The sequence below is a fragment of the Bombus flavifrons genome, chromosome 11, assembly GCF_040668555.2.
Source record: "Bombus flavifrons isolate JBK064 chromosome 11, iyBomFlav1_principal, whole genome shotgun sequence".
Taxonomy (NCBI): domain Eukaryota; kingdom Metazoa; phylum Arthropoda; class Insecta; order Hymenoptera; family Apidae; genus Bombus; species Bombus flavifrons.
In genome coordinates this window covers 5,525,417-5,547,816 of record NC_138452.1, presented here as the reverse complement: position 1 = coordinate 5,547,816, position 22,400 = coordinate 5,525,417, and the positions used below count along the sequence as shown (strand labels likewise).

Sequence of the window (22,400 nt, the reverse complement as noted above, 5' to 3'; positions counted from 1 at the left end):
ATTTTTTCATCAATTCATACTTTTGAGGTATGCAAAATGTCTTGAAATTAATCGTACATGTGAAACGGGTAATGACAGTAATGTCATATCAAAATATAGATCGGATGTGCGTTCGTTCGGTACGCGTGCACTCGAGCACAGTGATGGATATTCTCGGTGTATTATGGGGTCAGGGGAGCGTTTCCCATTCCATATCGATGAGAAAATATGTGCACTGTAGGCGGAGTCAAGACATTCCCCTTGCCTCACGGTACTCCTATATTGCCTTGGACTAAACAAGTGCAAACGTACCTAATAAATATTCAATCTTAACTTTTGGAACACGTTTTTTTATGAAATCATTGCCTATTATATCTGTTACGTATTCGCATAAAAGCATTTTACTGTTTCCTGTTTTAAAGAAGTCGATACGAATATTTATTAAGTACACGTATACCAAAGTATCATTTCTAGCATTTAAGGGGTACCATGAGGGAAGGGGAATAGAATTGACTCCGCCTACGGCAATACAGTTCATGGATGAAGCCTCTTGCACGAGACTTTGTCCTCTTGTACGCGTTGATAATATAAAAAAAATATCAACATATTTTCACGGAACGGAATCATATTTACTAACATATACATTTTGTGTATAATGTGATGTCAACTGAAATTTCACATAACGATACAAAAATGAAGTGGAGAAAGATCTCTACAAACTACTGAACAATCCAAATAGTACTGACGCACAGTATACGTTCCCCGTTCCCCCTTTTTTTAGGTAAGAAGCATTTCCCTTACTTCATGGTGTCTCTTGGGCTCGGGTGTCCACGACCTTTACTTGAGTGCACGCGTACTCAACAGCGTGCATACTTTTGCAACTTCTTTTATATTTTTTTATGCAGAACCAAACATTTTGAATTCTCTCGTTAGTTCCCCGATACTTTACTTAAATAATAACAACGATCGATATAGTTCCTTCTTTTCCCATTCTGTTTTTTTTCAATTAAAAAGCAAAAGTTTTCTTATCAGTAGTACTAGTTTTTCTGAGTACATCTGCAAGATGTTTAGTTGATTCCAAACCAAATGCGTCTAATGATACTCGAGACATTACTGCTATTCTGAAATTACACAGAAGAAAAAAAGGTATAACACAATATATGTTAAAAATTTGAATTGGTAAAAAGATTATAATATTTAGTACCTTCCACCAGATACAGCATATAAAAATTTCCAATAAGAAGACCTCAAGAGCTGTGGCTCAAGGATTGCTGCATGGAAGAGTATTGCTGTACAAAAGCAATATAAAAAGATTACAAACCACTTTATTTCAGGTACTACATTTTTTTCCGCAAGATCATTCCATGACAACTAAATGAAAAAGGCAAGTATAAATTTTAATATATAGTAAAAATACTAAATTGTAAAATCAGGAAAATATTTACAAAAATACCTGCAATGCTTTCCACATAAAATATAGAGCTACTGTATTATTACTATAAAACATAAATGTTAAACCACCAATAAATCCAGCAGGAATTGCGTGGTAAGGAGAATCCTTTTCTAAGAATCTTCTCAACAAACAGGATACTAGCTAAAATAGTTTTGAAAATTGTTATGAAGGTGCACATAAAACTAGAATGACTATTTATAATAAAAATGTAATAATACCCTATAAAGACCTGCAAAACCACCTAAAAATATAGGCAAATTTAGATTGTTCTTTTTGAAAATTATTGATTTTATCAAAGATGGTTTCGTAAGTAATTTCTTCATGCCAAAGAACAAGTTAATCACTAATTGAGCACTTAGAGCATAACTAAATACTTCCATGCCACCCTATAAATGAAAATGGCAATCAGTACTATATATTTCACAATGTTTATTTAATCTTTTATATTTATTCATTATATACAAATGGATGTATATACCTTTAGTATATAATGAGCACAACTAAAAGGATGTGGGCAGGAACTATGTTTTCCTTGAAGTTTTAATCTTTCTATAATTTTCCTATATATTTTAAGGGATTTCATAAATATATTAAGATTTTTTTTATGAGATTTTTTATTTACACCATGCTTTTCTATTGAACTTCCACTAGCACTACCTTCATCAGCAGAGCGTATTTGTGTATCACAATGCAAATTGTTTTTTTCTACAAGGTAACCACACTCCTCATATTTTCCAACAAGAATTCTAATAAAAATTTCTTAGTTAAGTAAAAATTGTTTGCAATTGTCACGAGTAAAAGTACTGAATAAATAAATACCTAAATATTCTATACATGGAAGGTTCTTTATTTGGTCTAGAACGATAAAAATAAAGTAATAATGTTATGCTTGTAGCAAAAATATAAGTTCCACCTTGAGGGATAGGAGTATAATGACCCCTTGCTATGCCCATTCTAAATAACGTTTCTGTTGCCTAGTAAAGGATTTTGTAATTAATTATATATAAAAATTATGTTTAAAAATTATGATTTTTATAGATTTGTATAAATCATTATAAAAACATAATATTATCTTGACAAGATGAAACATAGAATTAATTCACTCACAAGATTAGCTACATATAAACTTAATAAAGGACGTCTTGATGGTCTCTCAATAACAATAGCTGTTAGACTAGATAAGAAGGATGGAAGAAATGATACAGTCAGAAAATTGAAGTTTCCAAGTATTCGTCTGAAATGTACAGTTTTTAAATAAGTACAATATGTGCTACATAATTAAGAAGCATTGTTAAATTAAATTAATGCCAATTAAATTAATTATAGTAGTAATTTAAAAAGTAACAAATTATATAAAACCAACTAGACAAATTTTACTTGCAATTTATTCATTTTTAAAACTTAACAAAGTCCCTTTCTTATATAACATTCTTCCTCAGCATGTACAAAGTTCGTTTTTATGTATATAATATGAATTATAAATTAGGAAATTAATTTATTCAAACCTTAAAATGCAAATAAATGCGGAATACGAGAAACCGCTCCATGAGAGGAAAGCTGTTGATTGTAAAAGACCCAAGATCGTTTTTTTAATATCTTCTTTAGATGGTATCTTTCCTTTCATTAAAAGTGCAGCCTAAAAAATATATCGACCACGGTAGAGATTGAATGTCGATGATTCTCATAATTTTGTTCCTTCAATTAGGATAATTAATATACAAATATTAGTTACAAAGGATCTTTTTAAATGCAAAGAGAAAATTGCGTAGTGTAGAAATTTGACAATCATTTATCAGTTGACGAAGCAAATATGTCAATAAATCTTATAAGAGGCAGAGTGAAATTCTATTTATTACTCTTTATCATGGATTACGATTTGACTAATTGCTCTGCTACAGTAAGCATACGCACGTGTTTTTTAAAATAACACTTACCGTTATTTTTCACAAAAAAAGTAACGATAGAACTGTCTTATATCTAGATAAAGGGTAATCAGTATATCGAAGATAAGGAACAAACAATTTAGAAAAAATGAAAAAAAAGAATAGATAAACATACTATATAAACGGTAGCATATAACTTTAGACATTGTGGGATAGCATCTATGCCAAGACCGGCTGCTGCAGCCACGCAGGAATTAGTCCAGTGATGCGAGTATTCCTTACACTGTACGTCGATGAACTTGCTCAGTTGTGCTGGCATTTTTTGATAACTAACAATTTCGCACTAAATCCAATTATTGGTTAAAAAACGAAGATTTGAACAAGATACGTCGCATAAAGGAAAGCTATAGATGACACTTCTTCTGTCACACAGTACAACAATAACTATTTTGATATCGTCAAACACTTTGATGAATTCATTCTTTTGGGTTTTATACGATATGATAATTACGCAACGTGAAAAGAAGTTGATCAAATTACGAATTGGCGAAGGACATCTATTTATCCGTTAAAGATATTTAATGATGATTAGATAAATGTGTTTTCGAGCGTAGAGACAGAGTAATACTCGTGTGTCTTGTAGATCAAAGAGAAACGCTCACTGAAATACTCAATGCGCGCGGACTCATTGACCGCTCGTCAGCTACTGAGCCGGAAGACTGCGATGGTGTAAAATGTAAAGTCGAAACTCGCTCTGCGATCGATTTTAAATGGTTATACCTGTCACTGTGAGTCAACTAATTATTTACTGAATTATAAATGTTGATTGAAAAAAACTACTTATGATTTTTTGTTGATCAGTTACATAATCGTTAATGCAAGGATTTCGTATAAAAAGTTGTACAGATCATTATAGCTATGTGAGGTAAATACATTATTGAGTGGTATTAGGACTTTAAAAAATTTACATAATAAAAATTGATTTAATATGAGGAATTTAAAAGATAATTGTAATATAACTTTTTAAGATTCATACTTTGAAAATAAACTATGTTACAGCATAATGTACGATGACTTTCTAAACTACAGTTTCGGCTCACAGTTATCATAAACCTACTTAATGTAGAATGGTACAAGGCCACGATGCAAAGAAATAATTTTGTGGAAAAATCAGTAGGCATAACTTTTACAATTTCTTACAGAAAATATTGCAACTTTGCTTAAAAACAAGATACATTTCAATATGACATATCTATCGGTATATGCAGATTTTATCGTCTGAAATCTTGAAAATTTTGGTATTTTTTTGTTTAAAATATAGGACTATAAGATTAGGGTTATAAGAACTATTCTGCTCTACAATTTTTAAACAATTGATGAAAAACAAAAAGAATATCGGACTATAAATTTAGTTGTTATGAAACGATTCACTTTAAACTAGAACAAGTACAATGTGGTATTGTTAGCTGTCTGTCAGTTGCAATTTTTAGGCAATTATTAAGGAAGAGTTTGTATCAAAAATTTTTCCTTTACATGAGATGAATAGAGAGACAGAGCGAGAGAATAATATTCGGCGGCTAAGAATCTAAAATCGATAATTTATAAAAACTATTGAATGTCAAAATCTGGTATAAAAAAAATGGAAAAAATATATGCCAGTTTCTTTCACGGAGAAATATAAAAAATAATTGTGGGGATAGTGGTGGTCAGTGAGTAAGGCAGAATTCCAGTCATCAAGGTAGTATTGCATTTAAAATTTACTAAAGAAAGTTCCCCTTTCGATTCGAATGTTTTATACCTGCTTATAAGATTGCCCTGTCGGTTACTAATGATTAACGTCAAATTTCGATAAATAATAGATAATTTCATACAAAAAATACAAACATAACCACAAAATGTTACAGTGCAAAATAAACACAAGATTGTTGATGAAGTTTCAGACAATTACAAGTGACCGACAGAGTATTAAACTTTACTAATTACTTGTACACTACTGTTTAGGCAAGAAAATGTGTTCTAAACACATATATTTGTCTATTTTATATAATAAATCGATTTTGCGTTATGACATGACTATTCACGCATGATCGCGAAATTGCATTCGTGTTGCCACTGACATCTATGTGCCATCAGTGGAATGTCTGCTTAGAGGATTTTCTAACTTGTAAATCACACTTGTACAATACACGTAAGTACATATTTGCTTCGTCAATATTTATAGCACTTAAGGAATCTAAAAGATAGCTCGTCGTTAATTAATTAGGTTTTGTTAGACTCATTAAAAATGATAATTCGCGATAACTCAATTTGACAAATCGCGTTTATATACATGTAGCTACATATATTATTATTATCAATTATTATACATGTATGTATATGCATTTTACTGTCATTGCTACATTATTTGAAAATAAATCTCAATACAAGATTTATACAGAAATTGACGCCAGCAAGATTCATTAGGAGAAAAATTTCGTTAATCTAGAGATTTCTTAGCAAATTTTGACATGAGGATGGCGCCATACCTGACTGTAGATAATTCGAGGTTCTATCCATTTGAGTTGGAAAGACACTGTCAGATAAGGGGTGACACAATTATATTTAGATTCTGATTGGCCACGACCGAATAGGTAGTTTTCCGTGTCTGATGAACAATAATCGTTAGTCGCATTTCAGTTTCTTACGATGTTCCATGCTGGTATATAAGTTACGGAAGAGACAGGATCTATATTAAACATTGTACACGACTACAAACAGGACAATCACATCGCCGGTTACAGTAAGATATCATTACATTAGAAGATTGTAACGGAGCATTTTCTACAGAATGTAAATCAGTTAAGTATCTTTTTATATAACATATAAAATAATTTAAATAACTCTAACAATTATGTTTTTAAAGAAAGTTATAAAAATTAATTGAATATTACAATTAGTTCCTGAATAGGAATAGATACACTTAATCCTTCGCGTAGTTGCACGCGTTACGTGTCTCTTCGCACGTACACGATTTTTGGCTTTTTTTTATATAGCAACGTTATATTTCATTGTATGTTAATACTTGTTTAATATGGTATCATTTATTTTTGGAATCGTCATAAATGTTTTATACACTTGATACGATAATTATTTAAGAATTTATATTTGCACCCATTCAGATATTTTCATGCATAGTTACACTTGCATGTTCACGAAATAGATTATTATATTTTATTAGAGTTGCTAATTTAATCGTATGTTATGCATCAAAAAAGCAAATACCTTAGAATGTATTAATTAGCTTAAAATTTAAATTGCTTTAAACTGATTAAATGTAAAAAAAATGCTTAATTTTCATAGTATATTCGTGTTTTATTTGTTTGAAAGTTTTATTATTAATTATCATTAGATTGCAGATATTTGTGCAGATTTTTACAATTACAACTAAAGAAGTAGAACTTAAATAGATATTTCTTTCATCTTTTAAATATTATAATAAATGCTTTAGGTAATGTGTATATTCCTACATGTTATATGCATACATTGAAATTTTCTGTAAACAAAGAAATATTCGCCTAGTCTACTAATTACGTACTTCCAAGTCATAAAACACATATTTATGCGTATTGCATTCGAGAAATTTCTGATGTAAACAAAAATTTGAGGTTTATCAACAATTATGTTTGCTTGCAGCTTATCGTGGCGCCATACATTTAATTTCAACATCTAGCATCTAGTAATTACTTTCTAAGCACATCAGTGAAAAAAAGGAAAGAAAATAAGGGAAATGACTACCGGATTGAAAACAACGGAGCTTCTAAGATTAGGACGACGAGTTCGTCGACGCCTGAACGCCCGAAATGGTGAGTAACCGAGACACTCATATTATTTCCATCCAATTTAGATTGCAATATTATCAAACGATCCGCGATAACAATGCGAAACGTGAGTTCGCTTAATCAATGGCTAAATCCTTCCGCACGTGATATTGTTTGTATCATATGATCGTCACGTTCGCATGCAGTACGAATGCGACGTGGTTGAACTTAAACTGAAATATGAGCGAAAATAAACCGCTCAAAATAGTCGGAGAAATGTTTTCATCAGTTGTTTGATCATTCTGTAAAATGTTAAAACCTTATGATTAGGTGATTTTAACATTTTAGTATGCTGTATATACAAGTTTAAATTTTATAGAAGATCAAATTATAAGTACTTTGGCTATTATCCATTTAATTAATTATATTTGTTCTAAGCAAAAAAATTAAACGATAGTTTGGAGGAAGCAAGAGAGAGAGAGAGAGAGAGAGAGAGCGAGAGAGAGAGAGAGAGGGATTTAAATATATTGGAACTGTGAATGTTTTGTTAGCGGTTGTGAATTTTTCAAAAACGAAACTGATTAACTCCACATTTCATGAATTTCTTATTCAGATGTACGATTAATATTCAATTGTCAAAGAATAAACAACTTTTGTAAATTCATTTAGCATATAGAAGTAATGTAAACAATTGAAACAACGAATTTTAAAAATGCATACATATATGAAATCAAGTTAAATTACGTAATGTGCGTGCACGTAACGGCACTCGACTATAGTCCAGAAATTTAACCAGAAATCTAAAGAAAGTATAATCATATTGCTTAAAGCAAAGAATGATTTAGCAAGTTATCCTTTTTGCTCAAAGATATTTTGTAACTTAAAAATTATAAATTTTACATAAAATTTCTTTAAACTTATTCGATCATTATTATCGTCATTTATGATTATTATTGCTGATAAAATTACTAACATCGCTAGATGAAATAATTCTGTAATTTAATATGCTATATGTGTCTAATGTAACAAATCTCAAATATCGAAGTTCATAAATTAATTTAAATGTCATTCGTTTAAATCATTTCAGTAGGTACTCAATAAATATAGGATGATATTGCTATATCATTTTGCATTACCTAATGTTAATATTCGATTCATAATTCCATCAGTTAACATATTTTGAGATTAATTTAATTTTTAATGTATCAGTTAATGTACTTTCAGTGTCTACTTATTTTACTTATTAAATAATCAATGTCGCTGGTGCAAAATGAAATATGACTTGTACCGTTTTATTTACATTGAAATGCATCTCATTGAAAATAATTTGTGTGGCATTTATGTAATACGTTGCTCGTTTACCAAAACGTAAGAGAGATTTATAGGAAACCTTTAGCTGTCCTAAATCGCAATAGAAGGACAAATTATAGCATTTTGTAATTTTTCTGTGAAAGATGAATGGAAATATCCAACAATTTACCAGTGAAACCACATTTTAGAAGCATTTCAAGAAGTTTATTACCCACGTTACGTTCGTCGCATATGAGTAATGAACGTAAATGTATTGCGTACACAGGACCTTATCTCGTTCATGATTACATAGAAAAAAAAACTACTGAAATCATCTATGTACTGAGAAAGATGGGGCGAGAAACGAGAATCAGAAGCGTACCGATTTGCTTGTAAATATCGCGATCGGACGGTATTAATCTTTGTATTGCGCAAATTAGAAACTTCGACTTCAGATGCGACACTTTTCAATTCGTAGTTTTAATTATTAGATATGGATCTATCGTAGTTTTCTTTGAATAAAAAAGACAGCCTTTTTGATCAAACAAAAGTTTCCATTTTGAACCTTAATATTCTAATTGATTTTTTTATATGAGCGTGTAAACGAAAATTATGAATGTGAATTGTAACGTATTTTCACAACATTGCGTTTTACTACTGAAAGATTTTGTTCTGTGCAGTGAGTGATCATCTTCTTGCCGACGGTGAGGAAAAGGAAAAAAAGATCGCATTGAATATCGACACAAAAATGTTGAAGATTGGATTCATAGGAGGCGGTAAGATGGCTCAGGCTTTGGCCAAAGGTTTCATTCGAGCTGGTAAGGAAACTATTTATATAAGTTCTTGTATATAGAATAATTTACATGTTACATAATAATATCTAAATATTAAAATGACCTCAGATATAATCTTATATAATCATTTGTGTAAATTTTAGGGTTGAGCAAAGGTGAAATGATGCTGGCCAGTTGTCTCCCGAATGACGTGGGCAGTATAGATGCGTTTAAGGTGAAAATAATAATTTTTTATCGCAGCAGTTTATTATCATTGCATTCTAAGATATATAGATAATGATGATAAAAGATAATTATCTGATTATTAGCTTTATCAGTTTGATGGAAAAAATATCAAATATTTTTTATTTGCTCGATAAATAGATAAAGGAAACGTAAATCTGTTTGCGAATTACCTACACGCAATAACGTAATAATGTTTTTGAGAGTATGTTGTTGTCAAGTTTATTAAAATTCTATCGACGATTAGCATTTAGAACTTGATTAGTAATTATGATCAGATGAAGTAAGATATTCAGTTGGTTACCAGTTTCGATTACAACGTTGGTGATATTACAATTTGCAATTCAAAGATAGTCTATCTTAATATTCAATAGCTTATTTACTAAGTTATGTTTGTTAATGTATAAGTGAAGAAGTGTAAAATTTATGTCACAAAATTTTAAGCTCCAACGCTAATTGTCTTTGGACGTCCGGTTCATTGTTATCTCTCAATAATCATCGCGTGTAGGAAAATTTCCGATATTGTACTGTTTTATCTTTGCTTTGCGATAATGTCATAAATTATATTATGACCATACAGTTGAGTTTATCTCTAATCTTTCGCATTTATCGATGTGTTGGTATTAAATATCATTAGTTATTTAATGCATTTTGATTTGCATTCTACATTATTAATAGCTTAATTTATTTGCGATTCCAGGAAATTGGATCAAATACTGTATTTTCAAATGCACCTGTTGTTGATTATGGGGACGTTTTGATTTTATCAGTAAAACCACAAGTTGTTCCGTTGGTCCTCCCGGATTTAAAAAATTACAGAAAACTTCTACTTTCTATTGCTATGGGTATTCCATTAGCGTCGTTAGAAAAGGTAAAGTTTAATCTTTCTCATTGCCAAACTTTTAATAATATTAATAAATTGAATAAAAATCAATTTTTATTTTTTTCATTCTTTTAGTTTGATCTTGCTTATTTTATTATTTACAAATTTTTAATTTGCAACTTTAATTTTAATGCTAGGCTGTGCCAAACGGAACACCGGTAATCAGAGTAATGCCCAATACACCAGCCATTGTAGGTTGCGGTGCTACGGTATACGCTCGTGGAAAACATGCCGGCGATAAAGAAGCCGAAATAGCAGAAAAATTATTTTCCTCCGTGGGTTTATGCGAAGAAGTATCTGAAAATTTAATTGATCCCGTTACAGCTTTAGCGGGTTCAGGACCTGCTTATGTATGTAACAAAATCTTGATATATTTTCAAACATTTATATTAATGTTTATAATAGAAGACGAATACAGAAATATATTTTTTATAAATGTAGGTATATATGATGATAGAAGCTTTGGCCGATGGAGGCGTAAAAATGGGTCTTATGAGACCAATCGCGTATAAGCTAGCTGCACAAACAGTTCTTGGTGCTGGTATTATGGTTCGAGATACGAAAATACATCCAGGACAACTTAAAGATGATGTAGCGTCACCAGCAGGTTTGGAGAAATCATGCATATGTTTAATATTATATAATGTATTTTCTAATAGGCTTTGTGCATTTCTTATTTACTAATTATTTGTTTGCATTTTAATTAGGATCTACCATAACTGGAATACATTATTTAGAACAACATGGATTGAGATCAGCTGTAATTGGAGCAGTTGAAGCAGCAACGAAGAGATGTAAAGAAGTTAGTTCACTTTCAGAGAAAGATTAGATTGGTTCAACGCTAAAGAAATAGATGTAGTTGACGAAGAAACTAAGAAACAAGGAAAGTATTGTAGTAATTCTTAACGTCATAGAAAAGAAAGTAAATCATAGTAATGATATTTTGCATTTAGTAAGTACATATTCATTTGTAGTTTCATCGTCATTGCGTTTTATAAGAAATATTTAACGTAATTTTTAAAAAATACTTTGTATATTTTGTACATAATTCTTTTAAATTGGTAAATGTGAAAATTATTGTTGTATATTTAAAGCCAAGCGCTTGAAAGTAATAGATCTGTTATTTTTTCATAATAGTATATTTTGTAATGGAAGTGTATAAAAATGTATATAAATATGTCTTGTATTTAATAACATTTTTGCGCTTATCCTTTTGCATAAATGGAATAAGAATGCAAACGTTTTCTGCTTGAACGAAATTTCGTAGTGACATATGTTATGAATACTACAGAAAGTATGATACAAAATATAATCTTTGACATTATAGTACAAATTATTAAATCATATCATTTTATACATTATTTTAAAAATAACATATTAAATATTATTGTAGATATTGAGGTGCTAAAATAAACATAAAAATGTTAAACATTATTATTAACAGTTTGTAATATTCTTTAATATATTTATATAAAATAAGTCAATCTTTGTACTAATAATATTAAAAGGGCACGCTACTAATCCTAAAATATAAAATATTTATGAATATTTAAAAATAATCTCTAAATTTGATTCTGTATAGATAAGTATAGAAATTAATTACTTATTCTAATTCTAATTTAGTGGTTAATAATATTTGGTAGTCAAACGTTCACTTTAGACTTCACTTGTTTAAAACCAAGATTAAATTCCGACTTAAACATTTTTCTATAATAGCTTTTTTTAACTATGTCACTTTCTGGAATACTATCTTCTTTTCACTTTAGTACATAAAGTTTATACATAGCAGCTATACTTAGCTTTGAATCTAGATATTTCTTTCCTGTATAATCCATTGGACCTGTTGATTTTTCTATGGGAGATGATTTGATATATTTGCGTACCCTGTCCTTAATATTTTCACTTTTTTTCGTTTTTGATATAAGCTGTCCTCTTTGGTCTGGTTCCATAACTCCACTAGGCTTCCGTTATATTATATAAGTATATTTCGACTTTGTTGTTATTGACTTCGACTTTATTGTTATTGACTTCGACTTTGTTGTTGTTATTAACTATAACTTCTGCTATAACTCCGAGCAGCTTCGTTTATTTTGTTAGCACAACACATGCAGCATTTTCAAGGAAGTCCCATGGTTTTTGCTGGTACTATTTTCCCTGTGAATTACAGGCTTTTAATACAAATTTCATCTTTCTGTATGCTTAAAGCCTCTCTAGAATTGAGTTGGTTTACCTCCAACTCCAATATATTCTTGGCTTCTTAGTCTAGCATTTTTTTTATATTCACTTTCCATAGCTCAGGATGTTTTGTACGTTTTAAAGGTTTTCTTATATTCTTTTACAGTTTTTGATTGTTTCACCTCTTTATACAGTACATACACCTCTACATCTAATTCTGTTTGTCGTAATGAGTTGAATACTTCAATGTTTAGTGGTAGATCTAATAGGGTAACAGAAGTAGGAGTTCATAAAGTCATTGCATAAGAAAATGATATGCTCAATAAATATTGCTATTTACTACTTCTGAATGAGTTATTATCATTAAAGGTATTGCATCATGTTGATAAACAGGTATTGGAACTAAACACATAATAGATGTATCCTTTCACCACTGAATATTTTTTTTTATTTTTTTTTATTTAATATTTCACATTCACAATTTGTCCAATTTGGACATTCGGTAGAATTTTTTGGCTGTTTGATTATCATGTGGGTGGCTACCCCCAGTCACCATCAGGTACCATCTTCGTGTTTGTTAGGTTATATCCTTTATGAGATCTGTTGGGTGTTTTCTTTTTAGTCCTCTTTCTATGCTTGATGTGTTGATCGTTTCCGCTGCCAGCCGGTTCGTTAGCGTTGCTATTCTTTCTCCGTACCTTCTTGCACATCTGCTAATCTCTTCCTTGACTGTTGGTATTCCCAGGTCCTTCCGCACATCCTCGTTTCTAACGTACCACGGGGCATTTACTATTGTTCTAAGAATTTTAGCTTGTACTGTCTCTATTTTGTTTATATGGCTCATTGCCGCTGTCCCCCATAGTGGTATTCCGTACGTCCAGATTGGTTTTGTGATCGTTTTGTATATTTTTAAATTATTTTCTATGCTTAATTTGGATTTTCGACTTGTCATCCAATGCATTTGTCTCCTTGTTGTCTGTATTTTGTCTATTATTGATTTAGTATGCTGTTTCCATGTGAGTTGTGTTTCTAGGTGGAGTCCTAGGTATTTGACTTGCCTTCTTTGCGATATGTGCGTGCCGTTAAGTAGGATGTTTGGTGGTGTCTGTTTTCGCAGTGTGAATGTAATGTGGTTGAATTTATCGGGTTTGCTTTTATTTGTTTATCTTGTAGCCACTTTTCTATTTTTGTGATATGTTCTTGTAGTAATGTGACTGCTGTTACAGGGTTAGTGTGCCTGACTAGTACAGCTGTGTCGTCCGCGAATGTCAGTATTTTGCTATTGGTAGTTGTTGGTATGTTGGCCGTGTATAGTGTGTATAGTATGTGTCCTTGATTTTTATTACGAAGGTTCTGCTGCTTAAGTAAGATTTTATTAATTGGTATATTTGCTCCGGGAATTGTTTCCTGATTGTTTGTAGTAGGCTTTCGTGGTTTATTTTGGACCACAACGGGCAGACTATTATCGCAGTCGAATCACACTCATAGCGAAACAATTAGACGAGTACGAAGAATCCAACTCTCAGAAGGAGTCTGATCTAAGATATTGGGAGGAATAGCTAAATGACATTTGGACGAAATTCGAAACTATCCAACTCGAACTGGAACAGTTAGACGAAGAAGAACATACGCTCGGACTCTAAATATCCGAACAATGTGATAAGTTAGCGATGCGAATACGCTGTCATCTAACACGCTTACACGATGACAAGCATCGAATCGAACGCCGATCCCGTTGTATGATACGCGGATTTCGTTGCATGACACGAGTGGCTCATTACATGATACCCGTAGCTCGTCACCTACACGCACCAAATTCGTGTTCTCATTGTCTCAACAATCTGATTCAACGCGACCAAACGCCTTTAATCAGAAAACTTTTAACATTCGCAACCCCTCACCTATACGCGACTTGAAGACAACCCCTCACGATTCTCTGGACCGGCAGAGAGAGAAAACCTCATCAGGCGACAAGCCATCGCAGACATTGATCTTTCCGAATCCGTTACAGGATGTGCGATACCCTGTAATTGTAATTCACAACGAAGAGAATAATGCGTTAAATCCCATCAATGACACCGAAGTCAAACTAAAATCGAAACCTACGGCAGACTCTCCGAAATCCACGATGATCGAATTATCCAGGAACAGGCCTTCCTCGATCAACACTTCAACGGTTAATAACCTGTTCTGCATCACGTCACCTGTAACACCTGACATAAACATCGTATCAGACATTCTCATTCATTCTTCGGGACACTACGGGAAGACTCCTCCTTCTCCATGGCCGAGAGGGGCCACACCTGCGAGTGACCCGAATCGAAATAATATCTATGTTATTGCCACATTGACTAATCACTTAATTGATATCGATAGTTTTCAGAACACCCCTTCGGATCTCAACACTTGCCCACTAAGTCCACAGATCACCACATCGGACAAGTCTCTGATTTTGTCCTTCGCTGATGGTTGGACCACGCCGGTACAACCATCATCATCAAGCATCATCAAGAAGGCGCGATATGGATGGGTCAGCGGGGGGAAGCCCTATCCCCCAATCAACCATAGACCTCCTTCACGCCTCCACAACGCATCTACATGTGAATTTCACTTGCCTTTGTGAAATCGACGAGATGTACAACGACACCTCCTGGGCCGAGGTGTTCCACGATACTTCATGGGCCGAGCTGTTTCACGACACTTCCTGGTTCGTGAACTTCAACGGCAGATATTTAGGCAATGCCGAGGACCACGGTGATCCAAAGCACAAGACAGACAACGTACCCTCAACGCAACGGCCTTTCGGCCGTATCATCGAATTCACCCTGGCGACGAAGGCCTCATCCAGACAACCACAATTCATGCGGCAACGAGCATCGCAGATCGAGGTTTTTTTTTATTAACGTAGAGGAAATCCACGGACACCAGGCCGCTTCTGGGGAAAAGCGGCGTGGTAGTGCCGGACTCCAACCGATTAAAGCCTCCACGATGACCGTCCTCCACAGTCCTCCCACGATCTCCGCGCACAGTATGTCCCCTAATGGAGCGATGTGCTGTCACGTCACACCGCGCCTCGTCACCGAAACCGCCGTGCCAGGCAGTCCGGTTCTCCTACCGGACTGCTTTGCGGCCCCGAGGCGCTGAGCTGCCAGCGCCTAAGTTTGAACCCCACCGGGGGTCGCGGCGGACCTGGCGCGTCTCACCGAAGCGCGTCCACGGCCTCTGCCGCGCCCTCGCCAGTCAATCCTCTCGGGGTGAGAGTACCGCACCCTCACCTCTCCGTGGCCTCTTTCCGAGGCATTACCTGCTAACAGAAGGAAGTCACGGCCCTCTTTCTTCTCTCGCTTACCAGCAATGCCTCGAGGATCGTCGGCGGCTAGAGGTCTCATCTGATTTCCACGATGAGTTGCGGCGAGAGGTCCCATCCGATTTCCACGATGAGTCGCGGCGCGACCGCGCCCACGCAGCGTGTGCTGCGCCGAATCCACGCTCGCATCGCAGTGGTGGCAACGCGCGCGGTCGCCTCTTTCCTGATTCGGTGCAGATACTCACCGAAGCAACAGTGTCCGGTGAGCACCTGCGTCATCCAATAGATCAGGGGAGGCCCGCCGCCGTCCAACCAAACGTCCCAGTTTGCAAGGACGGCCCCGAGGACCCTTAGCCCCGGCGCACCCACTCTCGTGTCGAGGTTGGCGCGCCATTTGTCGAGCAAAGCCCGCCGAGCCCGAACACTAACGTTGGCGCCCACCGGGCCGACCCCGCCCGACAGACGCCGAGTGTGGAGATAAATCTCGCGATACCTCAGGGCCTGCAACTCGAACGGAGGAAACCCGGCGAGCACCGCCGCTGGTGCCGCCAAAATGGAGCGGAAGCCCCTCACTACCCTGATGGCCACCGTCCTGTGCAGCCTCCTGACCGCTAGGAAACTGCAACGGTTGGTCATCAGGTCCTCCGCCCAGATCGGAGCTCTGTAGAGGAGCCTCGATCGCACCACGCCGGCGTACAGCCGACGCACTCCGACGTCGGGCCCGCCCAGCCGAGGCAGCAAACGTCCTAAGGCGATCGCCGTCGCCTCGACAGACGGTGCCAGGTGCTCGAAGTGAGCGCCGAAGGTCCAGTGGCTGTCGAGGATCAGGCCCACATACTTCATGCTGGTTCCGACCCCGATCTCAGCCCCCTCCAACCTCAGGCGATAACCCGCTGGAGGCGTCCCGTGATCGGCCCTGCGGCAAAACCACATTGCCTTGGTCTTCTCGGGGGACACCCTCAATCCCAATCCCTTGATCTCGACGATCACGCAGGCCACTGCCAGCTCCGCCAGGCGGACGGTTCTACCCCATGTCGTGCCCTAGACTAGCACCAACGTGTCGTCGGCGTAACACGCCAGTGCCGAGTTCGGAGGCATCGGCGTTCGAAGCACCGCGACGTACGCGATGTTCCTCAGCAACGGACCCAACACCGAACCTTGCGGGACCCCGCGATGTACAGCCCTCCCAGTCATCCCTCCGCCCCGGACGGTGTAGACGATACGCCGGTCTCGGAGGAACGCCCGGACCACACCCCGCAGCTATGCGGGCACCCGATGAAATTCGAGAGCCCGGCATATCCTGTCCTAGGGGATGCTGTTGAAGGCGTTGACCACGTCCAGCAACACGGCCAACGCCACGTAACCACGCCGCTCGGCCCCCTCGACAAGGGAGCGGACACGGGCGACAGCGTCGGTCGTAGACCGCCCTCTCCGGAAGCCGAACTGGCCGTTGTGCAGTTCGGGAACACTCCGGGATAAATGCGACTCCAGGCCGGCGCCACCACTCTCTCCAGCAGCTTGTCAGTGTCACAGGTGAAATTCGAGCAGCCATATGATAAACCAAAATTCCGAGCGCTTTATCACGTGTGACCGTCCGGTCAGCATCCGTTCTCAGCCGCCTGGGTAGCATTCGGTCACTCTAGCCGTTCTCCGAAATATATGATAAGTACGATCAATGCCTTCTCCCACTCCAACGAATAAAAGAATATAAATGCTCCCTTCATAATCATCCAGTCAGTCTGAAAAATTTCTCAACTGGCCCAAGTATCAAAAGTGTATCATCGCGAACCGAAAATAATACTGTACAAATTGAGTAAAAATAAAAGAACTCGATCTCCTGTTCGGAACAAGTTTCTTGTTTTATCTTAATTTTTACGCTACACCAGCCTCGTCTTAAAGGCACACCGGCCGGAAGGCGGAAGGCGAGTCCGGAGAGCGCCCCGGCTTCGGCAGCAGGACCATCCGCCTCTCCTTCCACGAAGCGGGGAATTCACCCAGAGACAGGCATCCGTCGAACAGACGCCTTAGTCTCGGGGCCAAGACTCCGGCGACGTCCTTCCGCGCTCCGATTCCGGGCTCCAACTTCCCGCGGTGACACGTGGTTCTTCTTCCGGCAGTTGAGGCTCCTGCTCCTCCTCTTCGGTAAAGCTGCCATCTTCCTCGTTCACCGCTCCCGGGAACAGGGTGCCGATGACCTCCTCCAGGAACCGAGGGTCCATGCTCTCCGTTACGGGAGGCGCCCATGGACGGAGTTTGTCCAACACCATTTTGTAAGGGCGCCCCCAGGGATCGGTGTCGAGGCTGGTCAGAAGCTTGTCCCAGGTCCGCCTCTTCGTCTGCTTGATGGCTCGTTGCAGGGGCCTCCGCGCTTCGCGGTAGGCCTCGTACAGACGAGCCACCGTGGCTTCGTCCACCCGCCGCCTACGGCGGGATCTGGTATACCGGCGCCGAGCGCAGATGCATGCCTCGCGGAGACGAGCAATCTCCTCGGACCACCAGTACACCGCGCCGGCGCGGCGCGGGGCTCCGGACCGCGGCATACACGAATCGCAGATCGCGTGCATGTCGCGCCTCAGCCGGGTCGCTCCCGCTTCCGCGTCCTCGTCGGTCGGGGATCCTTCCAACCAAGCGACGGCTATAGCGGCCGCCGCCATAAAGTCCTTGTCGCGGCGGGTCACCGCCCACCGCGGAAATCTTTTTCTCCTTCCCGGTGGGCCGATGGGCCCGCGCACACTCAACGAACGGTCGCCCATCGCGCCGCCAACCGCCACCTCCCTCAAGATGTAGAGGTGGTCCGAGAGGGTCTCCTCCGGGGACACCTCCCAACGGCCACCACGGCCAGGTCGCTCCATTTCACGGCCACGAAGCCCCGTCCCCGCTCGATCACCGAGCAGGAGGGACTTCCCGCGATCCCGGTCCAGAATATGGCGACCGAGCCGATCAGATCCTCTGCGCCCCGTGACGCGTCGGGAATGCTGTACGGCTCGGCCACCGCTGCCAGGCCGATCCGCCGCTCCGCCAGGCTCTGGAACATTAAGTCCTGAGCCCGGCGGGAGCGGTTAAGATTGCACTGCAGGAGCAGTTGTTCTCCTCCTCTTCTTCCGCTCACGTCGGGGAAGGCTCCGTCTCTATAGCCTCCTCCGGGCCGTTCCCCTCGCAGTCGGTGTGTCCGACTTCTCTGTCCTCTCTTTTGGCCTTCGTGGGGAAAGTTGACGGCGGCATCCTTCCTCGTCGCCGCGTCCCCGCCGTCGCCTGGAACGGTCCTTGCTTTCTGTTCGGCCCTCTTCTTACGAGTAGGCGGTTTGCATGCCGGTGACCCCATACGGTGCGACGCGGGCAGTGCCAGATCCGCACACACCGGACACTTAGGTACTCGCGCCGAGCAGTCCCTAGCGCGATGTCCTTCCGCCTCGCACCGGTAGCAGCGCTCCGACCGGTCGGCTGTCGATGTGCAGTCCCGGCGCACGTGACCCGACTTCATGCACCCGAAGCATTGGAGTTGGCGCGCCGGGAGAGGGGAAACCCTCGCCGCTGACCAATCTATGTTAATCCTACTTCTCCTCCTCTGCTGATTTTCCTGGCCACTGTCAGCGGGCAGCGTAGTCACATCGACCCGACGCCCCGAGGAGAGGAGAGTATGACTCCCACGTTGACCTCGTCGGCGTGGCAGCCCCCGGCCTCAGCAACGGCGGCTACCACCTCCTCCGGGGTAACTGAGTCCTCCAGTCCGGTCACTCTTAGCTCGGCCGTCCTTCGCGGCACGGTTACCTTGGCGGGCAAGTCCTTCAGCGTGGCCGCCATCCGCTCGGCTAGTCGCGATGCTTTGCTCCCAGCGTCCTGGCCTGAGATCTCGAACAACAACGCCCCCGTGATCGCCCTCCTCGGTCTTAGCTCCGTGATGTCGAGTTCGGAGGGCCTGACTTCCCTCTTCACCACCGACATCGCATCCCTGTACGTGAACCGAGCCGTCCCTCACGGTGAGCGATACCGCGGCACACCGTGGGGGTGCCACGACCTTTACTTGAGTGCACGTGTACTTAACAGCGTGCATACTTTTGCAACTTCTTTTATATTTTTTTATGCAGAAACAAATATTTTGAATTCTCTCGTTAGTTCCCCGATACTTTACTTAAATAATAACAACGATCGATATAGTTCCTTCTTTTCCCATTCTGTTTTTTTTCAATTAAAAAGCAAAAGTTTTCTTATCAGTAGTACTAGTTTTTCTGAGTACATCTGCAAGATGTTTAGTTGATTCCAAACCAAATGCGTCTAATGATACTCGAGACATTACTGCTATTCTGAAATTACACAGAAGAGAAAAAGGTATAACACAATATATGTTAAAAATTTGAATTGGTAAAAAGATTATAATATTTAGTACCTTCCACCAGATACAGCATATAAAAATTTCCAATAAGAAGACCTCAAGAGCTGTGGCTCAAGGATTGCTGCATGGAAGAGTATTGCTGTACAAAAGCAATATAAAAAGATTACAAACCACTTTATTTCAGGTACTACATTTTTTTCCGCAAGATCATTCCATAACAACTAAATGAAAAAGGCAAGTATAAATTTTAATATATAGTAAAAATACTAAATTGTAAAATCAGGAAAATATTTACAAAAATACCTGCAATGCTTTCCACATAAAATATAGAGCTACTGTATTATTACTATAAAACATAAATGTTAAACCACCAATAAATCCAGCAGGAATTGCGTGGTAAGGAGAATCTTTTTCTAAGAATCTTCTCAACAAACAGGATACTAGCTAAAATAGTTTTGAAAATTGTTATGAAGGTGCACATAAAACTAGAATGACTATTTATAATAAAAATGTAATAATACCCTATAAAGACCTGCAAAACCACCTAAAAATATAGGCAAATTTAGATTGTTCTTTTTGAAAATTATTGATTTTATCAAAGATGGTTTCGTAAGTAATTTCTTCATGCCAAAGAACAAGTTAATCACTAATTGAGCACTTAGAGCATAACTAAATACTTCCATGCCACCCTATAAATGAAAATGGCAATCAGTACTATATATTTCACAATGTTTATTTAATCTTTTATATTTATTCATTATATACAAATGGATGTATATACCTTTAGTATATAATGAGCACAACTAAAAGGATGTGGGCAGGAACTATGTTTTCCTTGAAGTTTTAATCTTTCTATAATTTTCCTATATATTTTAAGGGATTTCATAAATATATTAAGATTTTTTTTATGAGATTTTTTATTTACACCATGCTTTTCTATTGAACTTCCACTAGCACTACCTTCATCAGCAGAGCGTATTTGTGTATCACAATGCAAATTGTTTTTTTCTACAAGGTAACCACACTCTTCATATTTTCCAACAAGAATTCTAATAAAAATTTCTTAGTTAAGTAAAAATTGTTTGCAATTGTCACGAGTAAAAGTACTGAATAAATAAATACCTAAATATTCTATACATGGAAGGTTCTTTATTTGGTCTAGAACGATAAAAATAAAGTAATAATGTTATGCTTGTAGCAAAAATATAAGTTCCACCTTGAGGGATAGGAGTATAATGACCCCTTGCTATGCCCATTCTAAATAACGTTTCTGTTGCCTAGTAAAGGATTTTGTAATTAATTATATATAAAAATTATGTTTAAAAATTATGATTTTTATAGATTTGTATAAATCATTATAAAAACATAATATTATCTTGACAAGATGAAACATAGAATTAATTCACTCACAAGATTAGCTACATATAAACTTAATAAAGGACGTCTTGATGGTCTCTCAATAACAATAGCTGTTAGACTAGATAAGAAGGATGGAAGAAATGATACAGTCAGAAAATTGAAGTTTCCAAGTATTCGTCTGAAATGTACAGTTTTTAAATAAGTACAATATGTGCTACATAATTAAGAAGCATTGCTAAATTAAATTAATGCCAATTAAATTAATTATAGTAGTAATCTAAAAAGTAACAAATTATATAAAACCAACTAGACAAATTTTACTTGCAATTTATTCATTTTTAAAACTTAACAAAGTCCCTTTCTTATATAACATTCTTCCTCAGCATGTACAAAGTTCGTTTTTATGTATATAATATGAATTATAAATTAGGAAATTAATTTATTCAAACCTTAAAATGCAAATAAATGCGGAATACGAGAAACCGCTCCATGAGAGGAAAGCTGTTGATTGTAAAAGACCCAAGATCGTTTTTTTAATATCTTCTTTAGATGGTATCTTTCCTTTCATTAAAAGTGCAGCCTAAAAAATATATCGACCACGGTAGAGATTGAATGTCGATGATTCTCATAATTTTGTTCCTTCAATTAGGATAATTAATATACAAATATTAGTTACAAAGGATCTTTTTAAATGCAAAGAGAAAATTGCGTAGTGTAGAAATTTGACAATCATTTATCAGTTGATGAACAATAATCGTTAATCGCATTTCAGTTTCTCACGATGTTCCATGCTGGTATATAAGTCACGGAAGAGACAGGATCTATATTAAACATTGTACACAACTACAAACAGGACAATCACATCGCCGGTTACAGTAAGATATCATTACATTAGAAGATTGTAACGGAGCATTTTCTACAGAATGTA

General features: G+C 37.8%; 3 protein-coding genes across 8 annotated transcripts; 1 reads left to right on the top strand and 2 right to left on the bottom strand.

Moving 5' to 3' along the window:
* Window positions 1–13: 13 nt before the first annotated feature.
* On the bottom strand, window positions 14–5,968 carry LOC138185081 (transmembrane protein 135-like). Of its 4 annotated transcripts, XM_069123723.1 has the most exons (10): window positions 3,491–3,628; window positions 3,367–3,409; window positions 2,938–3,068; window positions 2,540–2,666; window positions 2,252–2,406; window positions 1,911–2,178; window positions 1,651–1,818; window positions 1,433–1,573; window positions 1,184–1,350; window positions 14–1,100 (listed from the first exon to the last, which is right to left on the bottom strand). In XM_069123723.1, exons 3-10 carry the CDS (start codon window positions 3,054–3,056, stop codon window positions 986–988), a joined length of 1,260 nt encoding a protein of 419 aa, XP_068979824.1. In that variant the 5' UTR covers window positions 3,057–3,068; window positions 3,367–3,409; window positions 3,491–3,628; the 3' UTR covers window positions 14–985. The 4 variants fall into 4 exon arrangements, with proteins under 4 accessions (XP_068979824.1, XP_068979826.1, XP_068979823.1 ...); XM_069123725.1 differs by lacking the exons at window positions 3,367–3,409; window positions 3,491–3,628 and adding an exon at window positions 5,841–5,968; XM_069123722.1 differs by lacking the exon at window positions 3,367–3,409 and having other exon boundaries at window positions 3,491–4,429.
* LOC138185082 (transmembrane protein 135-like) lies at window positions 14–22,248 on the bottom strand. Its single transcript, XM_069123726.1, has 9 exons — window positions 21,922–22,248; window positions 21,524–21,650; window positions 21,236–21,390; window positions 20,895–21,162; window positions 20,635–20,802; window positions 20,417–20,557; window positions 20,168–20,334; window positions 19,799–20,084; window positions 14–814 (listed from the first exon to the last, which is right to left on the bottom strand). Exons 1-8 carry the CDS (start codon window positions 22,038–22,040, stop codon window positions 19,970–19,972), a joined length of 1,260 nt encoding a protein of 419 aa, XP_068979827.1. The 5' UTR covers window positions 22,041–22,248; the 3' UTR covers window positions 14–814; window positions 19,799–19,969.
* On the top strand, window positions 6,012–11,723 carry LOC138185084 (pyrroline-5-carboxylate reductase 2-like). 3 transcript variants are annotated; one of them, XM_069123728.1, is made up of 8 exons: window positions 6,012–6,152; window positions 6,988–7,157; window positions 9,083–9,220; window positions 9,340–9,410; window positions 10,119–10,289; window positions 10,439–10,651; window positions 10,743–10,908; window positions 11,009–11,723. In XM_069123728.1, the coding sequence occupies exons 2-8, from the start codon at window positions 7,082–7,084 to the stop codon at window positions 11,128–11,130; spliced, it is 957 nt and encodes a 318-aa protein (XP_068979829.1). In that variant the 5' UTR covers window positions 6,012–6,152; window positions 6,988–7,081; the 3' UTR covers window positions 11,131–11,723. The 3 variants fall into 3 exon arrangements, with proteins under 3 accessions (XP_068979829.1, XP_068979830.1, XP_068979831.1); XM_069123729.1 differs by lacking the exons at window positions 6,012–6,152; window positions 6,988–7,157 and adding an exon at window positions 8,732–8,814; XM_069123730.1 differs by lacking the exons at window positions 6,012–6,152; window positions 6,988–7,157 and adding an exon at window positions 8,772–8,794.
* Window positions 22,249–22,400: the final 152 nt, after the last annotated feature.